Genomic DNA, 25,385 nt, shown 5'->3' on the forward strand with positions numbered 1-25,385 from the left:
TCAAGGGTGGGGTGGGTGGACAGGAAACATGGATCGCCCAGGGCCGGGCGGTGGCGTCTGGCCACGTTCCTATCTACGGGAGAACCCGTACCGGGCCTGGACCAAGTTCCCAAAAGAACATCGGTCAAGGCCTCATTTAAGGGCAGCAGAGGCTTGGCCGAGCTTGACTGTGGTTTAAGGACCTCAGTGAGGAGGTTAGTCCTCACGGCCACGACGGGGAGCTCAAGACCCAAGGCCTTGGCTGCCCTCATCAACACCACACTGTAGGTCGCCCCCTCCTCCGTAGCCACGGTAGGAGGTGAGACAAAGCCAGTGTCTGGTGATGTGTCCAGATCACCTGTCCAGTCCTCTTGAGACTGACACTCTCGGGTCAGAGGTTCCTCAGACCCCTCCCAATACTCCTCTTCACCCATCCCCTGATAGTCAGGGTTGTCAGACGATGAGGCCGGTTCATAGAAGGTAAACTCCCCAAACGGCGTCGAAAGCGGCGCCGTTCCGACGCCGGAACCGAGCGAGGGAGGCATCGGGGACGGCGCCACCCGAGGATGGCGCCAGAGGTGACACCTGAGGGACCGGCGCCGGTGAGGTCGTTAGGTCAACTGGCGACGACCCGGATCCCGAAGCGGATCCAGAGGGGCCCTGCGGCGCCGGGCCCAGAGGCACCGGCGAAGCCCACGACCCACTAGGGGCCCCAGACGGGTCCACTGGGCCCGAAGGCGCCGCGGAACCTGTCGGGGAAGAGAGGTTCCTCATGGCCATGAGGAAGCGCTCGATCTCCCCCGGCGTTGCGTCTTGCCCAGGGACCAGAGGGTGTGGAGCAGGCCGCGACACCCGTGACTCCAACGGAGCCGCGTGGGTGGTGTCACCCGAACCCCCGGCCGCGTCGCGCGAGCGTCGGGGGGAGTCAGAAGAGCGTTGAAGTCTCTTCGAATTCCTGTGCTTACCTGACGACAACTTCGAACCGGATGAGTGATGCCGACTCTCGGAGCTGTGATGGCTCCGACCCCACGACCTGTCCCTCGACCTCCTGTGGGACCGGGACCTCTCGCGGCGCGGGCCGACTGCCGGAGTTCGAGCCGCTTGCGGGACCGCTCCCGCCTAGCCTTCGAAGTCAGGGCCCGGCAGTCGGGGCAGGCCTTGTCGTCGTGGTCGACGCAGAGACAGTGGAGACACCGACGGTGAGGGTCTGTGACCGACATCAGACGGTCGCAATCCTCACACGTCTTGAAACCAGGCGTCCCTAGGCACCGTCCGGAGTCACAAGACTCAGGAAAAGATGATCAAAAGGGATCAAAAAAAGACTAGTCAAAAAGTGACTAAAGTACTGCTTTTTCCAGATCTGCGCTGCTGGCGCAGAAAAAAGAAGAACTGACGTCAGCAGGCGGAGGCGGCGTCTAAGTATTCCGACTACGTTATCACGGCACCCACGACGCAGACGACAGACGGGGAGCCGCAGATGAAGCCTACCGACGCGCAAGGGTACTGCTACGCAAAAATTTCCAGATCCAGTCTGAAGCCTGGGGATATATTCTAAGGTAAGGAATCTATCACTAACATGTCTCTTTCAGATTCAGCCATACTGCTTTTGCACTTGTTTTCACCCTCCCAGACATTGCTGGTGAGGGACTTTCAATCGAAGAATACCTGTTTGCAGAGCTATGAAGAGCACATACACAGTGAACAAGCTCTATGTCTGACCTCAAAAACATTACTTTCGAGATGAAAGAAACATTGCAGGCTCGAGTTGCACCCACGTCCGTCCACATGGACCAATCTGAGTACTGACAATTAGAGTTCCGTATTTACCATCCCAGCAGAGTCTATTTGTCTTCTTCAGGCTATTAGTGATTTGCTGACTGGCTACTGATAGTTACGCCCTTGACAATAGGATAGCCATAAGGTGCTCACGGACGCACGATCCCTCAGGATTACAAACTACAACAAAGTCGCTTATGCATTACTTTTAATTATATATATTTGGCATTTCTAAAACTCTCTAAGATCACTTCTACAGAACTTTCATTTATATATTTGGCATTTCTAAAACTTTAGCATGGAAGGCTTTGAGCTCATTAAGTGCAAGTGAGAACAAAGGGACAAATAGAGAGGACAGAATGCTACTAGAACGGGAACAACGATATTGCCCAGAGCAAGTTAAAAGTTATTAAAATGGCCTGAAGCATAGGCAGAACTTGAACCATATTTTTGAAAACTCCAGAAAAAGCGAATCTCTTTGGGTAAGCAGGGGAGAGTCGCACGCTGTTGCTGCTTCCACTGGTAGGAGAATTGTGAGAGGGGCTAAGAGAACAAGGTTGATGAAATCCCTGCAACATCCCCCTTTCATCAGCTCTCTGCCATCCTCGTGAGCTTCAAATGTTTCTGGTTCCTCACAAGGCCACTCCGGCTCACGCCTTGCTAAATTTTACATTGCCACAGCACCACTGAATGCCTCAGCACCACTCAACGCCACAGCATCACTCAGCGCCACTCAGCGCCACTCAGCACCACTCAGCACCACTCAGCACCACTCAGCACCACTCAGCACCACTCAGCACCACTCAGCACCACTCAGCACCACTCAGCACCACTCAGCACCACTCAGCACCACTCAGCACCACTCAGCACCACTCAGCGCCACTCAGCGCCACTCAGCGCCACTCAGCGCCACTCAGCACCACTCAGCACCACTCAGCACCACTCAGCACCACTCAGCACCACTCAGCACCACTCAGCACCACTCAACGCCACAGCATCACTCAGCGCCACAGCATCACTCAGCGCCACAGCATCACTCAGCGCCACAGCATCACTCAGCGCCACAGCATCACTCAGCGCCACAGCATCACTCAGCGCCACAGCATCACTCAGCGCCACAGCATCAGTCAGCGCCACAGCATCAGTCAGCACCGCTCAACGCCACAGCACCACTCAGCACCACTCAACGCCACAGCACCACTCAGTACCACTGAACGCTACAGCACCACTCAGCACCACTGAACGCCACAGCATCACTCAGCACCACTGAACACCAGAGCATCATTCAACACCAGAGCATCATTCAACACCAGAGCATCATTCAACACCACTGAACACAACAGCATCACTCTGTGCAACCATTCAACAACTGGTTCAAATATGTTCTCTCAATGTTTCAAGCTTTATTACAAATGTCACAAAAAGATGTTATTTCACTTATGTTCTTGGATTTTCGTCACAATAAAATACACTGAACATAATCTTCACAAAAGTTATTTACAAAAGTTTAAGCTATTGCCATTACAAATTACAATAACGTTTATTTAAGTATTAATTATGAAAAAATAAATAAAAGCCATTGTTATTTGTAATAACAATACATCTAAGCCACGTAAATACAACACATATTGCATTACAAATGCTATAGGTGTCAGGTTTGCGAAAGTTAAAACTATTGGCATTGTAAATGGCAAAGCTATTAATTTTGCTATTTTCAAAACCAACACATAAATACAAAATTTGTCATTTACAATACCAATAGCTCAAACTTTCCTAATGCGAGACCTATTGCATTGCAAATGCTTGTTTTGCATATGTCACCCGAGTGGGACGGGTATGCTCAGACGTGAGTCCCCTGCTCTCCATACACTGGAATCAAGCTATCCAGGCTGATGAGGGCTGAAAACCCGAAACTGGTCCTTGGATGCTTGTTTCCATTCCAGGGAGGACCTGACTTGGCAGTTCGGGCTGGGCTGTTCCCATGAGGCACAGGGTCAAGACTGATTTGCATATGGCTGGGTTCAAACTGGAATGGCATGGTGAGCAAAAAAACGATGGATTTATGCCCAGATCTCTGTACTGTGGCGAATGTATGACATTGTTCTGCATTCTGTCCATCACCTGTTTTTGCATTCAGAAAAAACCACAGCACAGAAACCGCCCTCCTCGCCGCAACAGACGACATCCCTTCCCTACTGGACAAATGAGAAACAGTAGCCCTCATCCTCCTCAACCTCTCAGCTTCATTTGACACAGTCTCCCGCCACACCCTAATACGCAGACTCCATGATGCAGGTATCCGGGACAAGGCCCTCAACTGGATCTACTCTTTCCTCTCTGGCAGAATGCAGCGGGTCAGACTGCCCCCTTTCCTCTCGGACCCTACACCAACCACCTGCAGAGTCCCGCAGGGGTCCTCCCTCAGCCCAACACTCTTCAACGTGTACATGTCCCCTCTCGGCCCCCCATAGTCAGAACCTACAAACTCAACATTGTTTCATATGCAGACGATACCAAACTCATCCTCTCCTTATCCAACGAAGCCTGCTCAGCCAAACACAGCTTTCAAGAAGGCATGGAAGCCGTTGCCAAATGGATGAAGAGCAGATGCCTACAACTCAACACCGACAAAACAAAAGTACTCCTCATGGGCCCACACCCGACACCTGGTGGCCCCCCTCTCTCGGCAGCCCACCTGCCCCCACGGACCACCCACACAACCTTGGAATCATACTTGACTCAGAGCTCAAAATGGACTGCCAGATCAACTCCGTCACATCCTCCTGCATTCACATCCTCTGCCTTCTACGTAAGCCCTTCAAATGGATCCCCCTCAAGCACAGAAAAACCATAACCCACGTCCTCGTCACCAGCAGACTCTACTACGGCAACGCACTCTACGCCGGGATAAACAACAAGCACTGGCGTTGCCAATAGGTCTCGCAGTAGGAAAGTTGGAGCTATTGGTTTTGTAAATGACATTTTATATTTATATATCGTTATTGGCATTATCAATAACCATATATAAATATAAAATGTCATTTACAAAACCAATAGCTCCAACTTTCCAAATGCGAAACCTATTGGCAACGCCAGTGCTGGTTTTCTCTGTCTAGCGTTTTTTTGCCCACTGGTCTCTCTGATCCTTCATCTGTCGTTTGCTCCACCGAGTTCTGCTTTATGCTGTGCACACCATGGTCTGTATGTGTTACATTTGTTTACTAGCCTTTGCAGAATACCCCCGCCCATCTGATTGGTAACTGAGTGAACTAATGTCTCACAGCCAGTAGTTCCGACTGCAGTTCGCCTCAATGGCATGTGCGAGAGTCTCGCTAAAGGGCTGATGGAAATCTTGGCAGGGCTAGTAAAGCAGGCGAGCAGGCGTGCATGGCTGTATTCTGTAAAGGCGGGCCAGGGGAGGGCCCTGCGGGTCCTCCCCCATCCATCTGCGACAAATGATGTGAAACTACATTGTCTACTGGTGCGTGAGAGCCCGAGGCCAGATACTGCCAAATAATGGATACAATTCTCATAGCTTTTTGTTTTAAGGGTAAAGTAACCAACCAAGGAAAGTTTATTCTCACTGGCATGGCCAATACCTCACTCATCAACACACATTCATGCTCACAAACGCGCACAACACACATACACACCAACACATGGCCATTCATACCCTTTAGATTGCTTATATAAATATGTATTGAAATTAACAAATATATTCAATCATATTTTTGCATACTCAATCATACGCATACATATATATCAGTCTAGCTACATGTGCACATGTATGCAAATAGATGTACGTATACACGCACTCACACATTTGTCATATTTAGTTGCACATGCATGCATACAGAATCCAGCCATCATTCCAACACCTTATAATATACAAATCAGTATATACTTACGTATAATTAGACGTGCGTGTGCACAGGCAAACACACAGGGACTCTAGAGAGACTTTATTATGTATTTCGGCTAGTTTTACAAGTGCTTATAGGTTTCTAGAAAGCACTTTGTTTTCTGGGTGTGAACAATGTCTGGTTTGCAGCCATGAGTATACAATGAGTATCAAATGGTGAAAGATGTTCTGGAATGAAAACAAGATTCTTGAAATGAATCCACTCTTCTGGAATGATGACGGGTTCTGGATTACGAAGCAAGGGTTATGAAATGATGTAAGAATTCCCAAGACATGTCTCTTGGATGATGCCTGGTTTCTGGATCCGGTGAGTGCTCTGTAGTCAGAACAGGGTTCTTGAAATTGACTCGGTTCTGGAATATGATGGCATGCCTCTGGAATACATTGAATTGATATCAGATCTGGAAATATTTCACGACTTTGTAATGAAGGCACGAGCCGGGAAGACGACCTGGTCCCAGTGTGATGGCATGGATCTAGATTGATATTTGTTGCCTGATAACTCAGTGGCTATTTTTCGATGGGTGCGCACACGAGGTTGAACGTCATTGACCGAAACTCCCTCATCTGAATAAACAATTTGGGATAGATGCTCCCTCCTCCATGCCCCCACCATCCTGCGCATCATAGCCACCCTGACTCTTCTCCAGCCCAGAATGTGACCCCGCCCCCTCGTGCAGCTGCAGACATTGCTGGGTCCATTAATGGAAATTGTGTGAGGTGAATTGTAGTGGTGGTGGTTGCGGTGATACTGACGGGGGTGGTGTGCGCATACGGAACTCCTGGGCTCGCATCGACGACCCATTTGTATTGTTGGCACAACTCCCTATTCACAGAAAAACGTGACTTCCTTTTTAGAAATGAGAGGCATTCGCCCCCAAGGAGAGACGTGTTCTGGGAAGACTAAGGCGAGAGGGCGCAGGTGGAGGGTGGCATGGAAAAGAACAATACCGATCGAGTAAACATGGAACTGGAAAGAGGAAGGGTGTTGAGGGAAGGACGAGTGAAAAAAAACTCATCACTGGGAGAGAGGGAACAGGAGGGTGACAGCGAATGAGAGGATGAGACAAGACAGAAAAGGGCGAGAGACTGAAAAACATAACGGAGGGAAGCCGGATGGGAGCGGGAGAGCCTGGTGGGGGGGCCGGAATGCGAGCGAGGGGAGGAGAAGTGTGGCAGGCGCGCGGAGGGAAGCCGGATGGGGAGGGGGAGGAGAAATCCAAGTAAGGCTGTGTGCGGGGAGAGAGAGAGGAGGTGCTGGAGCTGGGGAACAGATGGCCGTGAAAGTTTATGGCCCAAAAGCGTGTGCCTGTGGCCACGTGAACTCGAAGAAAACCGCACCAAAAAACCCTTGGTTTGACGAGTATTTTGAGCACTTGAATTCTCTCCCTTTTCCATTCCTTCGGAATGGAAAAGGCGAGACCTAAAAATCTCACCCGCAAGCTACAAAACATCCAGATTGCCGCTGCCAGACTGGTCCTCAACCTACCATGACACTACCACATTTCCCAACATCTGCGCACTGTCCACTGGCTCCCCATCGAGGCCAGAATCATCTTCAAGATCCTCACCCATGCACACAAAGCCCTCCACAACACCGGATCAGCGTACCTCAACAGTCGAATCAACTTCCACACACCCCAAAGAACCCTACGATCGGCCCAGCTCGCCTACGCCGTGGTCCCCCGCGCGAAAGACCAGATCCCGAGGTCGGTCCCTCTCCATCGTAGCGGCCAGAGCATGGAAAGCCCTACTGCTCAACCTCAGGCAGACAACATTACTCCCCATCTTCACGAGAAAACTCAAAACCTGAAACCTGGCTCTTTGGTGAGTAGACCCCGCCTTGTTGGACCGGAGCTGCTCCCCCCCCCGCGCCTTGAGACACTTACGGGTGAGCAGTCGTACCACAACTGGGTGGCAATCGGCAACCCAGTTGGGAGCCCAATGATTAAGCATGCCACCAACTAGGTTGGTGGGTGAGGGGTCTTTTAAAAAAAATAATGGTTTTCAGGCACTTCTGTAAATCTGATTACAGGAAAGTCTGCCTTTTTCTCCTCCCTCATAACCAGGTCCGTCCACGTTGTTTATAGCTTATGCTAGGGCATAGGGACGTACCCCCACACTATCCTCGCACTCTCTTTTGTGTAACCACATATGACACAGTCACAATAGAAATATTTATGATCGCTAACTAATCAAATACACTGATCAACAATTGACGCATCATTCTTAAGCAATTTGGCTACAGGTAAACATTGTTGCTTTCTATATTTGGCATGCTGGCATTTCTAGCAATTCAATTACCCTGTCACCAAACATAAGATCCCAGGTATCCAACATTGTCGTTTTCTCAGGAGAGTAGCTATTTGAAATGTAACACATTCCTAATTGGCACCGGATTTCTACATACATTTAGAAGTACTTCTGTATGTGAATTTAAATATTTTTCCTAAAACCAACCTAGAACAAGCATTTACAATGCAATGGTTTCGCCTTTGGAAAAGTTAGAGTTATTGGCATTGCTCATGACATTTCTTTTTTTTTTTACTTATAAATAAATGGCATTGTTATTTACATTGCCAACAGCTCTCTCAGCCCACACAGCTCTCTCAGCCCACACAGCTCTCTCAGCCCACACAGCCCACACAGCTCTCACAGCCCACACAGCTCTCACAGCCCACACAGCTCTCACAGCCCACACAGCTCTCACAGCCCACACAGCTCTCACAGCCCACACAGCTCTCACAGCCCACACAGCTCTCACAGCCCACACAGCTCTCACAGCCCACACAGCTCTCACAGCCCACACAGCTCTCACAGCCCACACAGCCCACACAGCTCTCACAGCCCACACAGCTCTCACAGCCCACACAGCTCTCACAGCCCACACAGCTCTCACAGCCCTCACAGCTCTCACAGCCCTCACAGCTCTCACAGCTCACACAGCTCTCACAGCCCACACTATGCTGCTGTCTCTAACAGAAGCACTTCCCAAATTCAAAAGAGATCTCAGTTTCAGAGATTCATTCCCCAAATGCAACTACAGACATGTGCTTTCCCAAGGAAATATACTGCAAAAATAAAACAAGCACTTACAAGTGGGGCCGGAGACACGGACAGCGGGAGGGGGGGCAGGAACGGGCACACGGACAGCGGGAGAAGCCAAATGCCACTGGAGCTAGGTGGCCAGAGCGCCTTTCAAAAGTGGCCCGGATTGGGAAATGTTTTGCGTCATTGCGTACAGAAGGGAGCTGTAGTGATGCTGCTGCGTAGAAGTGCCTTTTAACGCCAATGCTGGCAGCAACACTCCAGCACAAGCCGGTACTGCACCCAGCTGCCCTGTCACCTATTTCCGGTCACCTCCTGACAGGGACATTTAACACAAATGACTTTACTTTTTCGAGTTCATGGTAATCCCCAGATAAAAGCGGTGCAAGGGGAGAACATTATGGTGGCTAGTCAGTTTGGTCTAGCTTTGCCACTGCATTAATGCAGCGGGTAAAACTTCTGATTAGCCGTCGCGGCGCCTTTGGTGGCCACTGGCCAGAGATTGGAGTTTCAACTTAAGTTTACATGGATAGAGACCGTAGCATGTTTTAGGTAAAAGGATGCTATCCACGTCTATCTATCTATTGGCTATAGAGATAACACACTACAGTGCGGCATGTGAAAGCGATTTGGAGACCAAACGAGTTGGCTACAAAATGTTTAACCCCACTAAAAGTACACTTTTCTCAAAATGCTACCTTTAAAAACGCCTTTCTTTGTAGCAGGCACCATTTATGACAACACAGTTCAAGTAGACAAATGAGCAAATATTCAAACGGCTAATTGAGAACATACCTACACGGTTCACAGAAGCACGTGGTTAACTGGCTAAACTAGCACACACATTAGTTAGTGGTCAAACCAGGTGCCTGTAGCACAACTCTCCACTCAAGATTCAGGCAGAAATTCCATTTTCTATCCAAAACAGAATACAGATGGGGCTGATATTTCATCATTTTGCCCTGGCAGCTCATAGGAGACCACATAACCGGACACAGAATACAGTAGAGAGGCATTAGGTCAGTGATCCTAATGCAGGCGGCTTGTTTATAGGCATTGTCACAGTTGTCCACACAAGTCAAACCTTGTTTTGCCTGTTTTAAACAGAGGTTAATAGAGGTCATAGGACGTTCTGAGAATGTGAGGTTTGCTGAAACCGAGGCCCGAGCTTCTTGTCTGTTCCACGTTCTCAACCTTATCTAGTTCGGCCAACTCTAGCGCTTTGTGGTCACGCAGAATGCCAACAAACAAAGGCCTCTAACAGTGGCTGCTGAGTGGCGAGTATAGGGTGTCGGCGCTGCGAGGGCACAGGACACAGGCTGTTGAAGTAAAAGTGCGGGCGGGGCGGGGCATGAACGACAGGGACCCGGGTCAGGAGCGTGTTATTGCTGCAGACAGTCTCCGCATCCTGGCCGGTTGACATTGTAAACCTAGACACAAGGGTTGTTTGAGGGGAGCCTGCCAGATTGACAATGTAAATGTGTAACACGCACACAGCCTGAGAGAGCGGGCGGTCGGAGGGTGGTAGAGCGCTGGCGAGGGGTCGGTGGCACGGAGATTGAGTTTCGTCTGAATTAGATCAGAGCTGTGGGAAACGGCACCTCCCAAACACACACTCGCGCACACACACGCACACACGCGGGGCGGGCAGCTGTGCTCCACTATTAAGGGCATCTCGCAGGAGCTAACTGCGAACTTAATTACTGTCTAACTCACCACAAGATGCGGGCCAGCATCTACCGTCTCCAGCGCCTACTATTAAAAGTCTCCACCGGCCATAAACTATTCTAGGAGAGGGCGTCAGAGCCGAAGGATGGCAGCAAGTTCCCATTCCTTTCCGTTTAAAATGAACCGAAGACTTTAAAGAAGAGGTACAGAGAAGGGAGTTTGGTTTTTCGGAAGCACTTAAAGTGGCACTGCGGGGCTTGGTGGCACTATGTAAACTAGCTAATGAAACCTCGCGTTTGACTCTCTGCTGGGATCAGCTAAAAATAATAGTAGGACTGCGTGATAATGAGTAAGATCATTCTATCTCTTCCTGTCCTCTCACAAGACCCTGTTTCTAATGGTGAACAAGCTTTCTGAACAGCAGTGCTTCCTCACGAGCAGTGTGAGAGGAGGGGAGCCGGGGGTGGGGGGTTGGGAGCGGACCTCTGCGTTCACTTCACGCACATCAGCCTCTGATAAATAGTGTAGGAGTTGCCTTTGAACATGAACTCACCCAGCTGGAGCAAGGAGGCCACTTCCAAGGAACAGCAGAAACACATCTGTTTCTGGCATGACTCTGCAACACAGGAGGGATGGTTATACAATGTCCTGCACAGAACCTCCACCATGAGGCAACAAGCACAAGCACCTACGAGCACACGGACAGCGGGAGGGGGGGCGGGAAAGGAACGGACAGCGGGAGGGGGGGCGGGAAAGGAACAGACAGCGGGAGGGGGGCGGGAAAGGAACAGACAGCGGGAGGGGGGGCGGGAAAGGAACGGACAGCGGGAGGGGGCAAGGATTAGGAAGGCACTCACCTGGACTTCCTCGGGCGGCGGGCGGCCGCGGAATGACGAACACAAACATGGACGCACAAAAAAAATAAACCCCGCCCACGGCCGCGATGACGACATCGCAGAGGCGGAGAGGAAAAAAATCTCGGGAACGCCCACGAATCTGGTCCGGCCATGACGGACAGATCTCGGTTCCAATGGCTAGCCTCCATTTATGGAGCTAGCCAATGGAACAGAGGGCGTAATCCCAAGCCCACTCTGTTGTAACATAAGATTTCGTCTGCGCCGAAAAGCTGCGCAGAGCGCAGCCTTCGGCCAGGCGAAACCTAAAAAGGCATCATGGGATTTCCTAGTTTTTGGAAAGAAAGTAAGTGATACATCACTGATGTTACAATCTTTTATTTTATAAGGATGTGGTTCTTAATCTGTGGCTCTTCCTGAAGGTGTGCAGAGTGGGGGAGCGTCTGATGTAGCCTGGGTTTCCAGGTTTTAGGACACGTGGGGTTCCTTGTTGAGACTGGTTAGACAGGTACATGTCAATTTATTAGGGATTAAATCTCATGCCGCATTTGGACAAATAGGATTAATGTCAACCTCTTCCATCACAACTGAGCATGGACAGAGTGTGTATGTGCACTTTCTAAGCGGTTTGCCGAATATGGTTCTAAAGAGGTGTTGATTCTTCACCTGTTTGCTATGTGCATCTGCAATGCTGCTGAGGAGGGTAAACGCTCACAGATACACCTTCCCCAATCACAAACAAGGACTGACCATACATCCGGCACCTCCATACACATTCATCAACAGTGAGAAGAGTAGATTCACATGGTCTAAGCCTGGACTGAGGCAGCAGGGGCACAAACGTACTGTAAGACCATATTTGTGTTATAATTATTGGCTGGGTGAATGGTGTTTAAGTGTGGTAGAGTAGAAAAGCAGTAGATCCTGTTTCATGTAATGGAAGGAGGGCAAACAGTGTAGAGGCAAAGTGCATCTTTTTTTTGAGGAACTGTGATGTCATATAATCCATGTACTTGAGTGTCTTTGGTGCCTAGATCATAGATGTGCTGGAGACCTCAACAAGTAAATGTAGAAAATACAGTGAACAATGGACTAGGACGTGCAGAAAGGGTAGGAGGGTTTAAGGAGACTGGGTACTTTTGAGTCTTAACAGACTGAGAAAGTGAGAGTATTAGTGTGTGCATTGGGAGATGATAAACACACTGTCCAAGACAAATAAATGTTAAGAAACAAACTGATTTTCTTTGAGTATGAATGATCTGTGGAGCTGGCAAGAAAATCAATTGTGCATGTTCTCAGTGAGGATGTAGGCAAAGGGGGAGACATATGGCACTTTACTTTTTTTGAGTGAGTAGATTTAACACTGTTCCTGCAATTATAAGTGTTGTGCAAATTATGTGATACATTTTCAGTGTTGTAACAATTCTGTACAATGCCTAAACACCCACTCACTCTTGTTCTGTGTCGTAGCTCTCCCATCAGTGTCATATGTCCACAATAGTTTACCTCTATATCCTTAGGTATACATCTCCATGTATGTTAGCAGTAGCTGCGGCTCTGCTCGCATTGCTCTGCTGTCTACAACTGTACTGGTGCCTGCATTTGGTATCGTTGTGCTGCTCGCTTTGCCTTGATTTGTACTGGCTTTAATTGTACTGGGGCCTGCTTTGGGTATCGTTGTGCTGCTCGCATTGCCTTGATTAGTACTGGCGCCTGCATTGCTCGCATTGCCTCATGGAGTTATCCTGCCACTGCATACATTGCCTTGCGTAGCGCTCGCATTACCTGATAGTCTAAAATGTAATTCTGCCTAATTGTGATAGTGCCTCTGCCCACAGCGTTATTACTGTTGTTGCCCCAACCGGTTCCGGTTTCGCTTCTGCTGCCATTTTGTTGTTGTTGTGCCTCGGAGCCCGTCCTCTCCACCCCGCTCCCGCATCCAAGCTGCTCCTCCCTCGCCCCTCCCCCTCCACTATCCGCATATGACAGATGCCTTTGCGCGCAGCGTTCACGCGCAGCGGTCACGCCGTATGCGCGCTGAAGGTGCGCCAAAGGTAAGCCAGTCTACGCCCGTCCGCGCCTGGACCGCGCCCAGCGCCAGACCCCCTGGTCCTCGCAAATCCCACTCCACCCACATAACATATGATGCCGCATCCCTCTCAGCACTCAACCCCGGCCGTCTCCAAGACTGCTACCAAGCCGCCCCAGGACACACCCATGGACCCTACACCTCCCTCTCCTGCAAGTTCGACTGCAACAAGTCCCATACCAAATCCACAAACTCCAAACAGAGCTTCGACACTAACCAACTAAAGTGCATCCTGCTCAACACCCGCTCGGTCCACAGACACGCCATTGAACTCTGGAACCTGCTCGACACTACATCGCCGGATGTCGCCTTCCTTACAGAAACCTGGATGAACGCCTCATCAGCACCCGACATAGCCATAGCCATCCCAGACGGATACAAGATCATCCGAAAGGACCGCACCAACCAAACAGGAGTAGGAATCGCCATAGTCCACAGAAACACCATCCGCATCACGACCAGTTCCGACGACTACCTCACAAACGCCGAACACCTTCACTTCCAGAACCACACCGACCCTAAGACCACACTCAGAGGCACCCTCATCTATAGACCACCCGGACCCCGCACACAATTCAGCGATGACATCACTGACTTCATCAGCCCACACGCCCTCCCCTCCGATAACAACATTTTACTAGGAGACTTCAACTACCACCTTGAAAAGAAAAACGACTCCAACACCACCACCCTTCTGGCCAACCTGGCCAACCTCGGACTCAAACAACTTGTCAATACCCCCACCCACTATGCCGGACACATGCTCGACCCAATCTTCACCTCTAGCAAGCACATCTCCTTCAATCACACCACAGCTCTCCACTGGACGGACCACAGCTGCGTTAACTTCAACTTCAAAAAGACCACGACCCACAACCGCCCACAACCTATCCCCTGAAGAAACTGGAACAAAATTACCACCGACCAGCTCTTCACATCGCTACACCAAAACCCTCCTGCCAAATCATCGGACCCAAACCAAGCAGCCACCAACCTCACACAATGGATCACCCACAACGCAGACGAACTACCACCCTTGAAGAATCATCAAATCAAGCATGGTAACAAAAAAGCCCCCTGGTTCAACGATGACCTTAAGAAATCCAAGAAGTTATGTCGTACCCTCGAAAAAGCCTGGAGAAAAAACCCTACCACTGACAACCTGACCACCTTCAAGAACGCTACCCGCAAACACCACCAACTGATCCGATCCACCAAGAAATCAGCATTCAAGGATCGACTTGACAACAACGCCCACAGCAGCAAGGAACTATTCAACATCGTCAAAGATTTCACCAACCCCACCGCCAGCACCAACGACATCACTCCCTCCCAAGACCTCTGCGATTCCCTAGCCTCTTTCTTCTACAACAAAATCGCAGACATACATAACAGCTTTGAAAACCAGTCCGGAGACCAGTCCACTGCACCCACCCCCGAACCAACACCCCCCTCTAACAACCTCTGCGCCTGGAATCTAATCACCACTGAAGACACCATCCGTCTGATGAACTCCATCCACTCAGGATCGCCAACCGACCCATGTCCCCACCACATTTTCAACAAAGCAGACTCCATCATCGCACCCCATCTCCGTGACGTCATCAACTGCTCCCTTAACTCCGCTACCTTCCCGGAAAGCTGGAAATATGCCGAACTTAGCGCTCTTCTGAAGAAACCCACAGCAGACCCCACTGAACTTAAGAACTACTGCCCCATATCGCTCCTCCCATTCCCTGCCAAAGTTATATTTGTTTAACCGAGTGCGACCTCCACCTACATTCATTAATTAACATTCATTATTAAAGTTATAGAGAAAGCCGTCAACAATCAGCTCGCCGCCTTCCTCGAAGCCAACAAATCCCTCGACCCCTCACAGTCCGGCTTCCGAGCCAAACACAGCACCGAAACCGCCCTCATCGCAGCAACAAACGACATCCGAACTCTACTGGACAACGGAGAAACAGCGGCCCTCATCCTACTTGACCTCTCCGCTGCCTTCGACACAGTCTGTCATAGCACCCTCATACAACGCCTCAGCAACGTCGGAATACAAGGAAAAGCATTGGACTGGATCATTTCGTTTCTCGCCGTAAGAACCCAGAGAGTCCGCCTCCCCCCTTTTAGATCCGAGGCCACCAAAATCATCTGCGGCGTTCCACAAGGATCATCACTCAGTCCCACCCTCTTCAACACATACATGAGTCCCCTCGCATCCATCGGACGCCAACACAACCTCAACGTCATCTCCTACGCAGACGACACCCAGCTGATCCTCTCCCTCACCAAAGACCCAAACACCGCCAAAACCAACTTACACGAAGGAATGAAAGAAGTCGCCGAGTGGATGAAGAACAGCCGGCTAAAACTGAACTCGGACGAAATGGAAGTCCTCATCCTAGGATCATCCCCCTCCCCCTGGGACGACTCATGGTGGCCACCGGCCCTGGGAACCGCACCTATACCCACGGACCATGCACGTAACCTGGGCTTCATCCTGGACTCCTCCCTCTCGATGACCAGACAAGTCAACGCCGTCTCTTCCTCATGCTTCAACATCCTACGCATGCTCAAAAAAATCTTCAGATGGATCCCCACCAAAACAAGAAAGACGGTCACCCATGCACTGGTCACAAGCCGACTGGATTACGGAAACACCCTTTACGCCGGAACCACAGCCAAACTACAGAAAAAACTCCAACGCATCCAAAACGCCTCAGCTAGACTCATACTGGACATTCCCCGTCAAGCTCACATTTCCGGTCACCTGAAAGACCTCCACTGGCTTCCCGTCAACAAGAGAATAACGTTCCGTCTCCTCACCCACGCACACAAAGCCCTCTACGACTTAGGACCCGAATGCCTCAACACGCGACTGTCCTTCTACACCCCCACCCGCCAACTACGATCATCCAATCAAGCCCTCGCCGCAATTCCCCGCATCCATCGATCCACCATGAGAGGAAGAACCTTCTCCTACTTAGCGGCCAAAACCTGAAATTCTCTCCCCACCCACCTCCGCCTTGTACAGAACTACCTCTCCTTCAGAAAACAACTTAAAACTTAGATATTCGATAAGTAAAATACCCCCCGCCCCTCCCCCAAGCGCCTTGAGACCCTCTGGGTGAGTAGTGCGCTATACAAATTTCTGAACTTGAACTGCCTGAATAAAAGCCCTTTCCACTGTACCAGTTCAACCATGTCACTTTCCTAGTGCCACAAGACCGAAATATTTTTAAAAGTTTCACTCAATTTGTGCTACTTCAGGCTTATGCATTTAGGCTTTAATCAGGATACCCAACACCCCTTACTGCATAAACAGTTCATTCATGGTTTAGTGAGGTGCATCTTAATCGTTCTGTGATACAACAGTGTGATTATTTGACTGTGTGATAACCGACGGCATGAAAATGCTTTGTTGACCATTTTCCTGCCTAAAAATACAGACCATGCCTTGGCCAGAGGTAGTAAGTACTGCCCCTGAGTACACTGTACATCCTTTAAAAAATTCCAGAAATGACAACGTAAAGTAATTTTGTCAAAGTCGACAGCCCACATTTGCAACCGGGAGACAGTCAGGAACAAATCATGTGAAAGCAGGGCTGACCTTTGAGAAGAGGCTGAAAGGTCGGGATCTCTTGCAGCTTAATGACTTCTGGGTCGTTGCTGACATTACGTAATGACAGGATTCCAGGAGTCACAACCACAATGTCATTCATTTTGGCTCTCTGCTTTGCCAAAGAAGGGGAAGCTGGTGAATGGGAAGCTGAAAAACAAAAGCAAGACCAATTTCAACAATTTTCTGTTACACTGAACATCAACTCAGAAGCCGCTTTAACCATTGGAAAGGTAAAAACATTCAAGAGTTCCTCCACAATCTACATGGAAATCTCAGCAAATGCCGGGGAGGGAAGCCGAACAGTACCTAAAGTAGCGACAGAACACTGGGACTAAAATGCAGAACCCAATAGTGGGGCTGGGAGAGATGCGTACTCATGTCCAAACTGATGCAGCCCTTTAAAAAGAGAAAGCTGAAGCTTCAGGCACCAGGAAAGTCCAGCAAAAGGGGTGGAAGTACAATACCTCTAGATTCATTCAGAAACAGCTACAACCTGAGCAACTGCAATCCCCAGCCACAAAATGTGCTACTAGGGCATCTCACTTTTCAGAAAAGATGGATAGCACCTATATTTGTAGGGTGAGGAGCGCTGGCCAAACCCTCATACATAGTCCTATAGCTAATTCCTGGGGGATCTGCAGTCATGGACTTTACCATACTAAACCAAAGTGGAAGACACAGTTCTATTACGGATTACAAATGATGGACACTGGACTGATTCCTGACTCTTCCTGTTCTCAGTAAAGTGTGGGGACTGGAAATAAAGATGAGTGACAGGCTCCAAAGGAGCGGAATCAGAACAATAATAGGAAAGGGCAGAAGTTTGAAAGAGAAGGTTGAATAAGCAGTGGCAAAACTAATAGGTTTTGCCCGTGAAACCGACTGGCTTTGCCAATGCTTTCTTGGGCATAGTAGGCTGTTGCAAAGGTGTGGGGATCCGGTGTGGCCGCCTCCAAATATCATTGCAAAAATATTACAAATGCATGCAAAGATGTGAATACATCCACATTGACCATCTCTGAATGCATCTGTAATATTTTAACAAAATCATTCTAAGATAGCTGTAAAGGATGAGCATACATCATTGGCCAACTGTCAATGGTTTTGTAAAAATAATAGAAACCCATTTCTAGATGCCCGTCACAAGTGTGTAACCGGGGGCAGCCATTTTGAAATTGGTAAAAAAAAAAAGAAAAAACTTTTTTAAAAACTCTTAAGATAGTCACCCACTGCCAATAGATTGCTAGGAGGTCCCAAAAGACCAACAAAAATACAAGTATTGGCAAAGCTGTACACCTTATTGAAGAAAGCAAAATGCTCTTTCCTCATCTGCGCTGCACCAGCAAATAAATCATTTTAAAAAGGCACAATGACTTGACCAACACTGGTGGGCGCATCTTTCTGCTGGTGCACGCAGGTGCATGTATGTGTGCGTATTTGTCTAAAAGCCTGCACATCAGCAGAATGATGCAGGCGCTGTTTGCTTTTTTAGGTCGAGGGACCGTTAAGCTGCGAAGCAGCTTCCGGTCAGGAGATCTTATGTTGAGTAGTAGGCAGTTTAGACCCGCCTCTCAGCTCCGTTCGCTTCCATTGGCTGGCTTCCTAAACAGAGGCCAGCCATTGGACGAGAAGTGAGTCACTCCAAACAAGCCCCGTCTTTTTCGGATTCGAGGGCGTAAGTTTTGCTGTTCTTTAGCTCGTGACGTCGTCCGTCACGCAGGACAGCAAAACACGCCCCCGGATTCGAAAAATTCCGGAAGCTTGAGGCCGCCATTTTTTTTTTGTCCGTCGCCGAGTCTTCAAGTGCAGAGGAGAGCCTCCTCCTCGCAGCACCGCAGTGAAGGTGAGCAAACAGCGCTTTCAGGAGCTGCTCGCCTCCCCCCTTCCCTCTGCCCTCCTCCGTGTCCGTCTTCAAGTCTTCAAGTGCAAGGTTGTCTCTGAGAGGCCTGTTCGACAGGAACATATAGCAGGACATCTCAAAGCATGTTCGTCAAACAAGGCGTGTTTTCCGAATAGAGTTCATTATAAAAAATGTACAGTCCGGTGTCGGTGGGTATAAAGTTTGCCTTTTTTTGTGCATCTTCTAATGCAGACTTGAGCTGTCAATCACGGTCACTCATTGAGTATGCAAATGTAATGGACGTTTGCGCACGTGCGTGCTTCCCCCGTGAAGCCATGGTAGAGCCACCACTTTGTTTATTTATTTTGACCTGAGGTAAGACAGACGCACTTGTCCTTCACAGAGCACGTGCGAGGCGATACCACCCCGCTTCTTAGGTGAGGGGTGTTCAGGGCAACCCTGAAGTGAGCTGCGCTCGCGGGTGTGTTATGAAGACCCCAGTCAAGCTTAGCGTGACGTAACGTAATATAACATAATGTCATATAACGTATAACATGTATATATCACATATGGCAAGTAATAATGAAACAGAACTTAGAGTACCGTACATATACATACATATAGCAAAGCCCAGCCAAGCTGAGCGTAACGTAACATAACATAACATGACACGGTATGCAGAGTGGACTCCTCTGGTATCTGAGAGGGTTATGATCATATGAGATGTGTGACCTCATTTCTTACAAAGCCCTCGAAAGGTAGTGGTATGGCCACACAACGTTATACATGAGCGGAAAGGCGCAGGCTCCGTCCGAGCGTCCCCTACACATCGTGATTTATATATGATGCGGTGCCGCCGCCCCCTCTGGGCTGGCAATGCACAGGGGAGCCTGGGACTGAATATTTGATTAAGGCAGGCGCGCATTAATAATTTCATACGCCTGAATATTTAAGCAAAGCAGGCTTCCAAAGATAGTTGAGATGACGGTGCAAATAAACCACCCACGTCACACCGCCCACAGTCAAGGTGTGCGTGTGTCGGGAGGGGGTAGGAGACATGGGGATACTGAGGGTCACATGAGAAGCAAGGAGTGGTAGAGTGGGGCACTGGCAAGAACGCTCCACGGAGGCGTGGGGGGTGCCCACTGGTGCGCGAGGGCTGGGGCGAGCACGCAGGGCACGCCGCTGGGGTCTTGTGCGAGCGCCGCCTGCTATGCCCCTACTGATGAATCAGACTGAATGTGGCTGAGCGGGGAGGGGCAGGGGGCTGCCGGCAGCTTCTTTTGTTCCTGGAAGCCAAGCAGGGTCACAGCCGCTTTGTAATACCGCTCGCAACGCGGTGTGCAGGGTAGAAACACCCACGACATGGCGGATGCGCCATTGTGACCTCTGTGCAGCATCATTTATTTGGTGATGGTTGCAGAAAAAAATACATTCTGTACAAAATTACACATGCCAGTGTGCCAAAGGTGTTTATTTCCCGTAGCAATAAGCCCCAGGCACGGCTTTGCAGCGTTTTGTTCACAGCCCACACTTTGTCTTTCCAGTGTGGTGTGGGATGCAATCGGACACAGCTCGTGTCGGTGTCTGTACAGGGCTTTGAATGGTCCTGTGAGGCGTCACGCCTAGTGCTTTCCGCACAGATCTTTCTTCCTTCAAGCGTAGCAGGCCTGCACCTTTGTGCCGAGGGATTTAGGGCGGAGGATGCCGCCAGCAGCCTGGCGTGCAGCGAAGCACAAAGGGATGCGTGACCCTGCACTGGGAGACAAAACCCAGCACTGCCTGGCTCTGCCGCTCTCTGGCACAGAGCCGATGAGTCATTAGGAGCAGCGGAATCAACCCCCTGCCACCCCTGCGTGTGCGCCTGAGCGTGCTGGTGTCTGCGCGTGCGTTAGCGTGTGTACGTGCGCCTGTGTGGGGGCATTGTGCAACGTGCTTTTTTCTATGTCCATGCATGTGAGCGCGCATCTGTGTGTGTTAATAGGAGTGCATGATCTTACTGGTGTGCGCGTGTGTGTACTTGTGTTTGTGTCTGTCCGCGACTGTGTATGCCTGTGCGAATACGTGTGTGTCAGAGTGCTCGTGTGCTTCTGAGGAGGTGAAATAAATACATTTTGTGTTTAGGTTTCACTGGTATGAGTCAGCAATGATAGATTTCCTTTCTCTCTGTGTTCATTTCTCACTGGGTTGTTTCCCCAACTTCTCCAGTCCCTGGTAGTTTGAGGCACTCTATCTCTTTCTATCTTACTACCTCACTCTCTCACTTTCACTACCTCACTCTCTCTCTCTCACTACCTCACTCTCTCTCTCACTACCTCACTCTCTCTCTCACTACCTCACTCTCTCTCTCACTACCTCACTCTCTCTCTTACTACCTCACTCTCTCTCTCTCACTACCTCACTCTCTCTCTCACTACCTCAATCACTCTCTCTAACTAACTCACTCTCACTCCCTCACTCTCACTAGTCCACTCTATCTATCTCACTACCTCACTATCTCACGACTCGCTCTCTCAAAACATCACTACCTCACTCTCTATCTATCTCACTCTCTATCTCACTACCTCACAACTTCACTCTCTCTAACTCACTACCTCACTCTCCCTCTATCTCACTACCTCACTCTCTCTCTTTCTATCTCACTAACTCACTTTCACTCTCTTTCACTACCTCACTCTCTCTCTATCTCACTACCTCACAACCTCACTCTCTGTTTCTATCTCACTACTTCAGAACATCCCTCTCCCTCACTACCCCACTCTTTCACTACCTCACTCTCTCGGTCTCTCACTACCTCACTCTCTATCTACCTCCCTCTCTCTCACTACCTCACTCTCTATCTACCTCACTCTCTCTCTCTCTCACTACCTCACTCTCTCTCTGCTAATGCAATAGGTCTCGCATATGCAAGCAATTAAGCTATTGCCAATATAAATGACAAAGCCATTTATTTAGGGATACAAAAAAAAAAAAAATAATGAGCAATGCCAATAGCTCTACCTATAATATTGCCGAGACCATTGCATTGTAAATGCTTGTTTAATTTATCGATCCAACGTGGGAAGGATGGCAGAACCAATAGGTGGGTTGGGGGCAAGACGTAAGCAGCATGGAAAGTGAGAAAGTACATGTACTCCCATGGACAGCTTAAAGTAAAAGAAAATAAGATCAGAATTGAAGGATATAAGTCAACCAGCAAACACTGCAGAGGCCCCGAGAAATCAACTCACCCACTTACTACAGCAAATCAGATTTTATCAGGGCTAGTTATTTTCAGGCCTACTGGCTCATTCTGGCGAGCTGATAAAGAACAGCTGTTCTGTTCTCTCAGAAAGTGAATGAGCAATAAAGATGCCTATAAATCTTGTTTTTATCTTGTCACATTTGATCTGCATTCAGAGACTGAACCAGGGACACACTGCGGGCCTCATTCTACTAGACCTCTCCACAGCCTTCAACACAGTCTCACATCGCACTCTCGCAGCCAGACTTCACGACGCTGGGATATGAGGAACCACCCTCAACTGGATACAATCCTTTCTCTTCGGCAGAACCCAGAGGATCAGAATCCCTCCCTTCCTCTACGAACCCACAGAGATCCACTGCAGATTACTCCAAGGATCATTGCTCAGCCCCACGTTCATCAACATCTACATGGCCCCCCCTCGCAACCAGCGTCAGACAGCATGGTCTCAGCATAGCATCCTACGCCGATGACACCCAGCTCATCCTCTCCCTCACGAAGAACCCGATGACAGCAGACTCTGCTTTCAGGAAAGAATGAAGGACGTCGCAGTCTGTATGAAAGAGAGCTGCCTGAAACTCAACTCTGAGAAGACTGCGGTCCTCATCCTCGGACCCTCCACCTCCGCCTGGAACACCTGGTGGCCCTCCGCAGTCCACGCACCCCTACGGAACACGCACGGAACCTCAGCATCATCCTAGACTCCTTCCTCAACAGGACCCGCCAGATCAACTCCGTCGCCTCCACCAGTTTCAACTGTCTCTGCATCCTCCCCAAGACCTTCAAATGGATACCCCTGAATGCAGAAGGACCGTCAACCAGGCACTCATAACCAGCAGACTGGACTACGGCAACACCCTCTACGCCGGAATCAACAGAACTCTTCTACACAAGCTCCAATCCATCTATAACACCGCAGCCACACTCATCCTCGGGATCCCACAGCACAAACCCATGCCCCAACACCTACAAGACCTCCACTGGCTCCCTGTCGAGAAGAGAGTAACCATCAAACTTCTCACCCACGACTACAAATCCCTCCACATCGGACCCAAATACCTCAACGAGAGAGTCGTCCTCCACGTACCTAAATGGAACCTATGCTCCGCCGACCTCGCCCTGGCGGAGACCCCCCGCATCTGCAGAAACAGAACTGGTGGAAGAACCTTCTCCTGCACACCTTCAGGAAGAACCTCAAGACCTGGCTCTTCGACTGAACCAGAGCTGCACCCTCGCCCCCACTAGCGCCTTGAAACCCTCACGGGTGAGTAACGCGCTTTATAAACACCTGATTGATCGATTGTCCACTCTCAGCTTATGTCTTACAATTTGCAGTCAATGAAAGAAAATTAAACACAATTCCACAATAAAATAAGCATCAAAGTTGGAGGATTTTGTCTGATAATTGCACTGGATAAAGAGAGTGAAATGAAAGGCTTAGAGATATCAGTTTTTTCCTAACACACAGCATTAAATTAACATGTAAATGAACTGTACTAACATTTCAAAATTTATTTTAGTAGCCATTAAAGCACTTTTTTGTAATTCTGTTTGATGAAAAAAAGTTTTGAATAGGATGAAAACAAATCAGAACTCTTTACTTGGTGATGTGCAAATCATTAACATTGTTGCTGAAACCCAATTTCCACAGATTACGGTTTATATTATATATAGTATCAGTAAGCCTGCATGTTAGTGGGAAACGTTTGTGGCCATCTTAATGGAAAATGTTCCGTTTGTAAAGACAGTGCGCTACCAAATCATGTTTTAGTAATACATTTATTAAACGTGAGTTTTGAAACATAAACTGAGCAGTAATAAATGTTATTTTAACTTTGAGAATACATTTAGGATATGGAACTCTGGCCATCTTAATGGAAAATGTTCCGTTTGTAAAGACAGTGCGCTACCAAATCATGTTTTAGTAATACATTTATTAAACGTGAGTTTTGAAACATAAACTGAGCAGTAATAAATGTTATTTTAACTTTGAGAATACATTTAGGATATGGAACTCTGGGGAAATTAAAACGAAACACACAATGCACATCACAAACTACAGTTAAGCAATACAGTACAGAAAGCCCCCAACTTTGTTATAGAAACTGGAAACGAGGTTAGAAGCAATTTACTCCTTGTACATGCCCCAGTACTAAGAATTTTAGTATAACCACAGCTATGTTGGCCTTGATATATAACTATGTTTCTGCACACTCCACTAAACCAAACAAGAGTCCACTGTATCCCAATCCCAAACATATTTGTATATCATTTGAACTGACTGTAGAAGTGCATCCAAATGCAAAGGTTAAAACAATTGACATTTACAGAGGTAACCAGTCGCATCTCGATTTTACACATTTCAGAAAATAAGGTGTTCCTCAGACTGGCAGTAGACAAAAGCCCAACTGTTAGCATGGGAACATACGACCCTCAGGGTGACGACAGCATATCTCAGACCTTTGGCCAGATCAAGGATTTAGCCTGAACAACCAGGTATTCTGCAAGAACACTGAAAGAGACAGGTGGTCTTACCTTAAGATGACAACCATCAAAATTCTAAGGGGAGAATCAGTGGTCATGTGCAGTGTGATATTTAAAGTATGAGGCTTTCGAAAGCACCAGAAAACCTTTACCAAATTGGCAAAGGCCCCGAGAGAGTGTTTTGGTATGATCTAGTCCACTGTGCAGTTTCTACAGAGGTGAATTCATTTGAGGACGAGTGGTTTACAAGGTTCTCAGATGAGAAGAACAGGGAGCTGTAACATGAGGTTAAAGGGATGCAGGGGACAAAGTAAGTCTTCATTTGTATTTTTGTTTTATTTTCCAAGCTCCTCAGCAATGGCGTCTGAAAAAGGCTACTGTTGGGATAGATGATACATTGTATGAACATGGGGCTCATACCTGTACCCTCAACCTCAGCAGAAACACCACCAAACAACCAAAGAACATAGACTAGGGTTCTGCAAAAAACAAACTACCACCTTCATCTAGCACTATTTTCATGATTTTGTGTGCTAAAGGGCTAGGCATCTTTGGAGAATGGCTTTTAACTGTGGGTTCTTCATGGTGGGCGTGGCCACCCTGAGCAGCAGAATGGCAGCATACTAGAGCGGATCCGCCGACTGAGCTTGAACAATCCGTAATTAATCCGTGCAGGATACGCTGACCAGGGTCCACTATACTGCGGAGGACGCCTCAATGGCCCAGGACACCACAATAGACTTTTGAGGGCGAGCTGGCGCTGGTCAACGGACAAATGCACGCTGCCGGGCAGAGGCCTACTCCATGGTGAGCCGAGAACTCATCCGCTTAAGAGTGCCGTGGATGGCGGAGGAGCGTCTCC

At 48.9% G+C, this 25,385-nt stretch overlaps 1 protein-coding gene across 1 annotated transcript in view; it reads right to left on the minus strand.

Annotated features, from left to right (window-relative positions):
• Window positions 1–25,385, minus strand: part of BORCS5 (BLOC-1 related complex subunit 5) — a 297,446-nt gene that overhangs the window by 182,098 nt on the left and 89,963 nt on the right. Inside the window, exon 3 of the mRNA XM_086952926.1 lies at window positions 16,944–17,102. Coding sequence (XP_086809052.1) covers window positions 16,944–17,102 — 159 coding nt within the window. The remainder of the gene's footprint in view (window positions 1–16,943; window positions 17,103–25,385) is intronic.

The sequence above is a fragment of the Lissotriton vulgaris genome, chromosome 1_2 (genome assembly GCF_964263255.1).
Source record: "Lissotriton vulgaris chromosome 1_2, aLisVul1.2, whole genome shotgun sequence".
NCBI lineage: Eukaryota > Metazoa > Chordata > Amphibia > Caudata > Salamandridae > Lissotriton > Lissotriton vulgaris.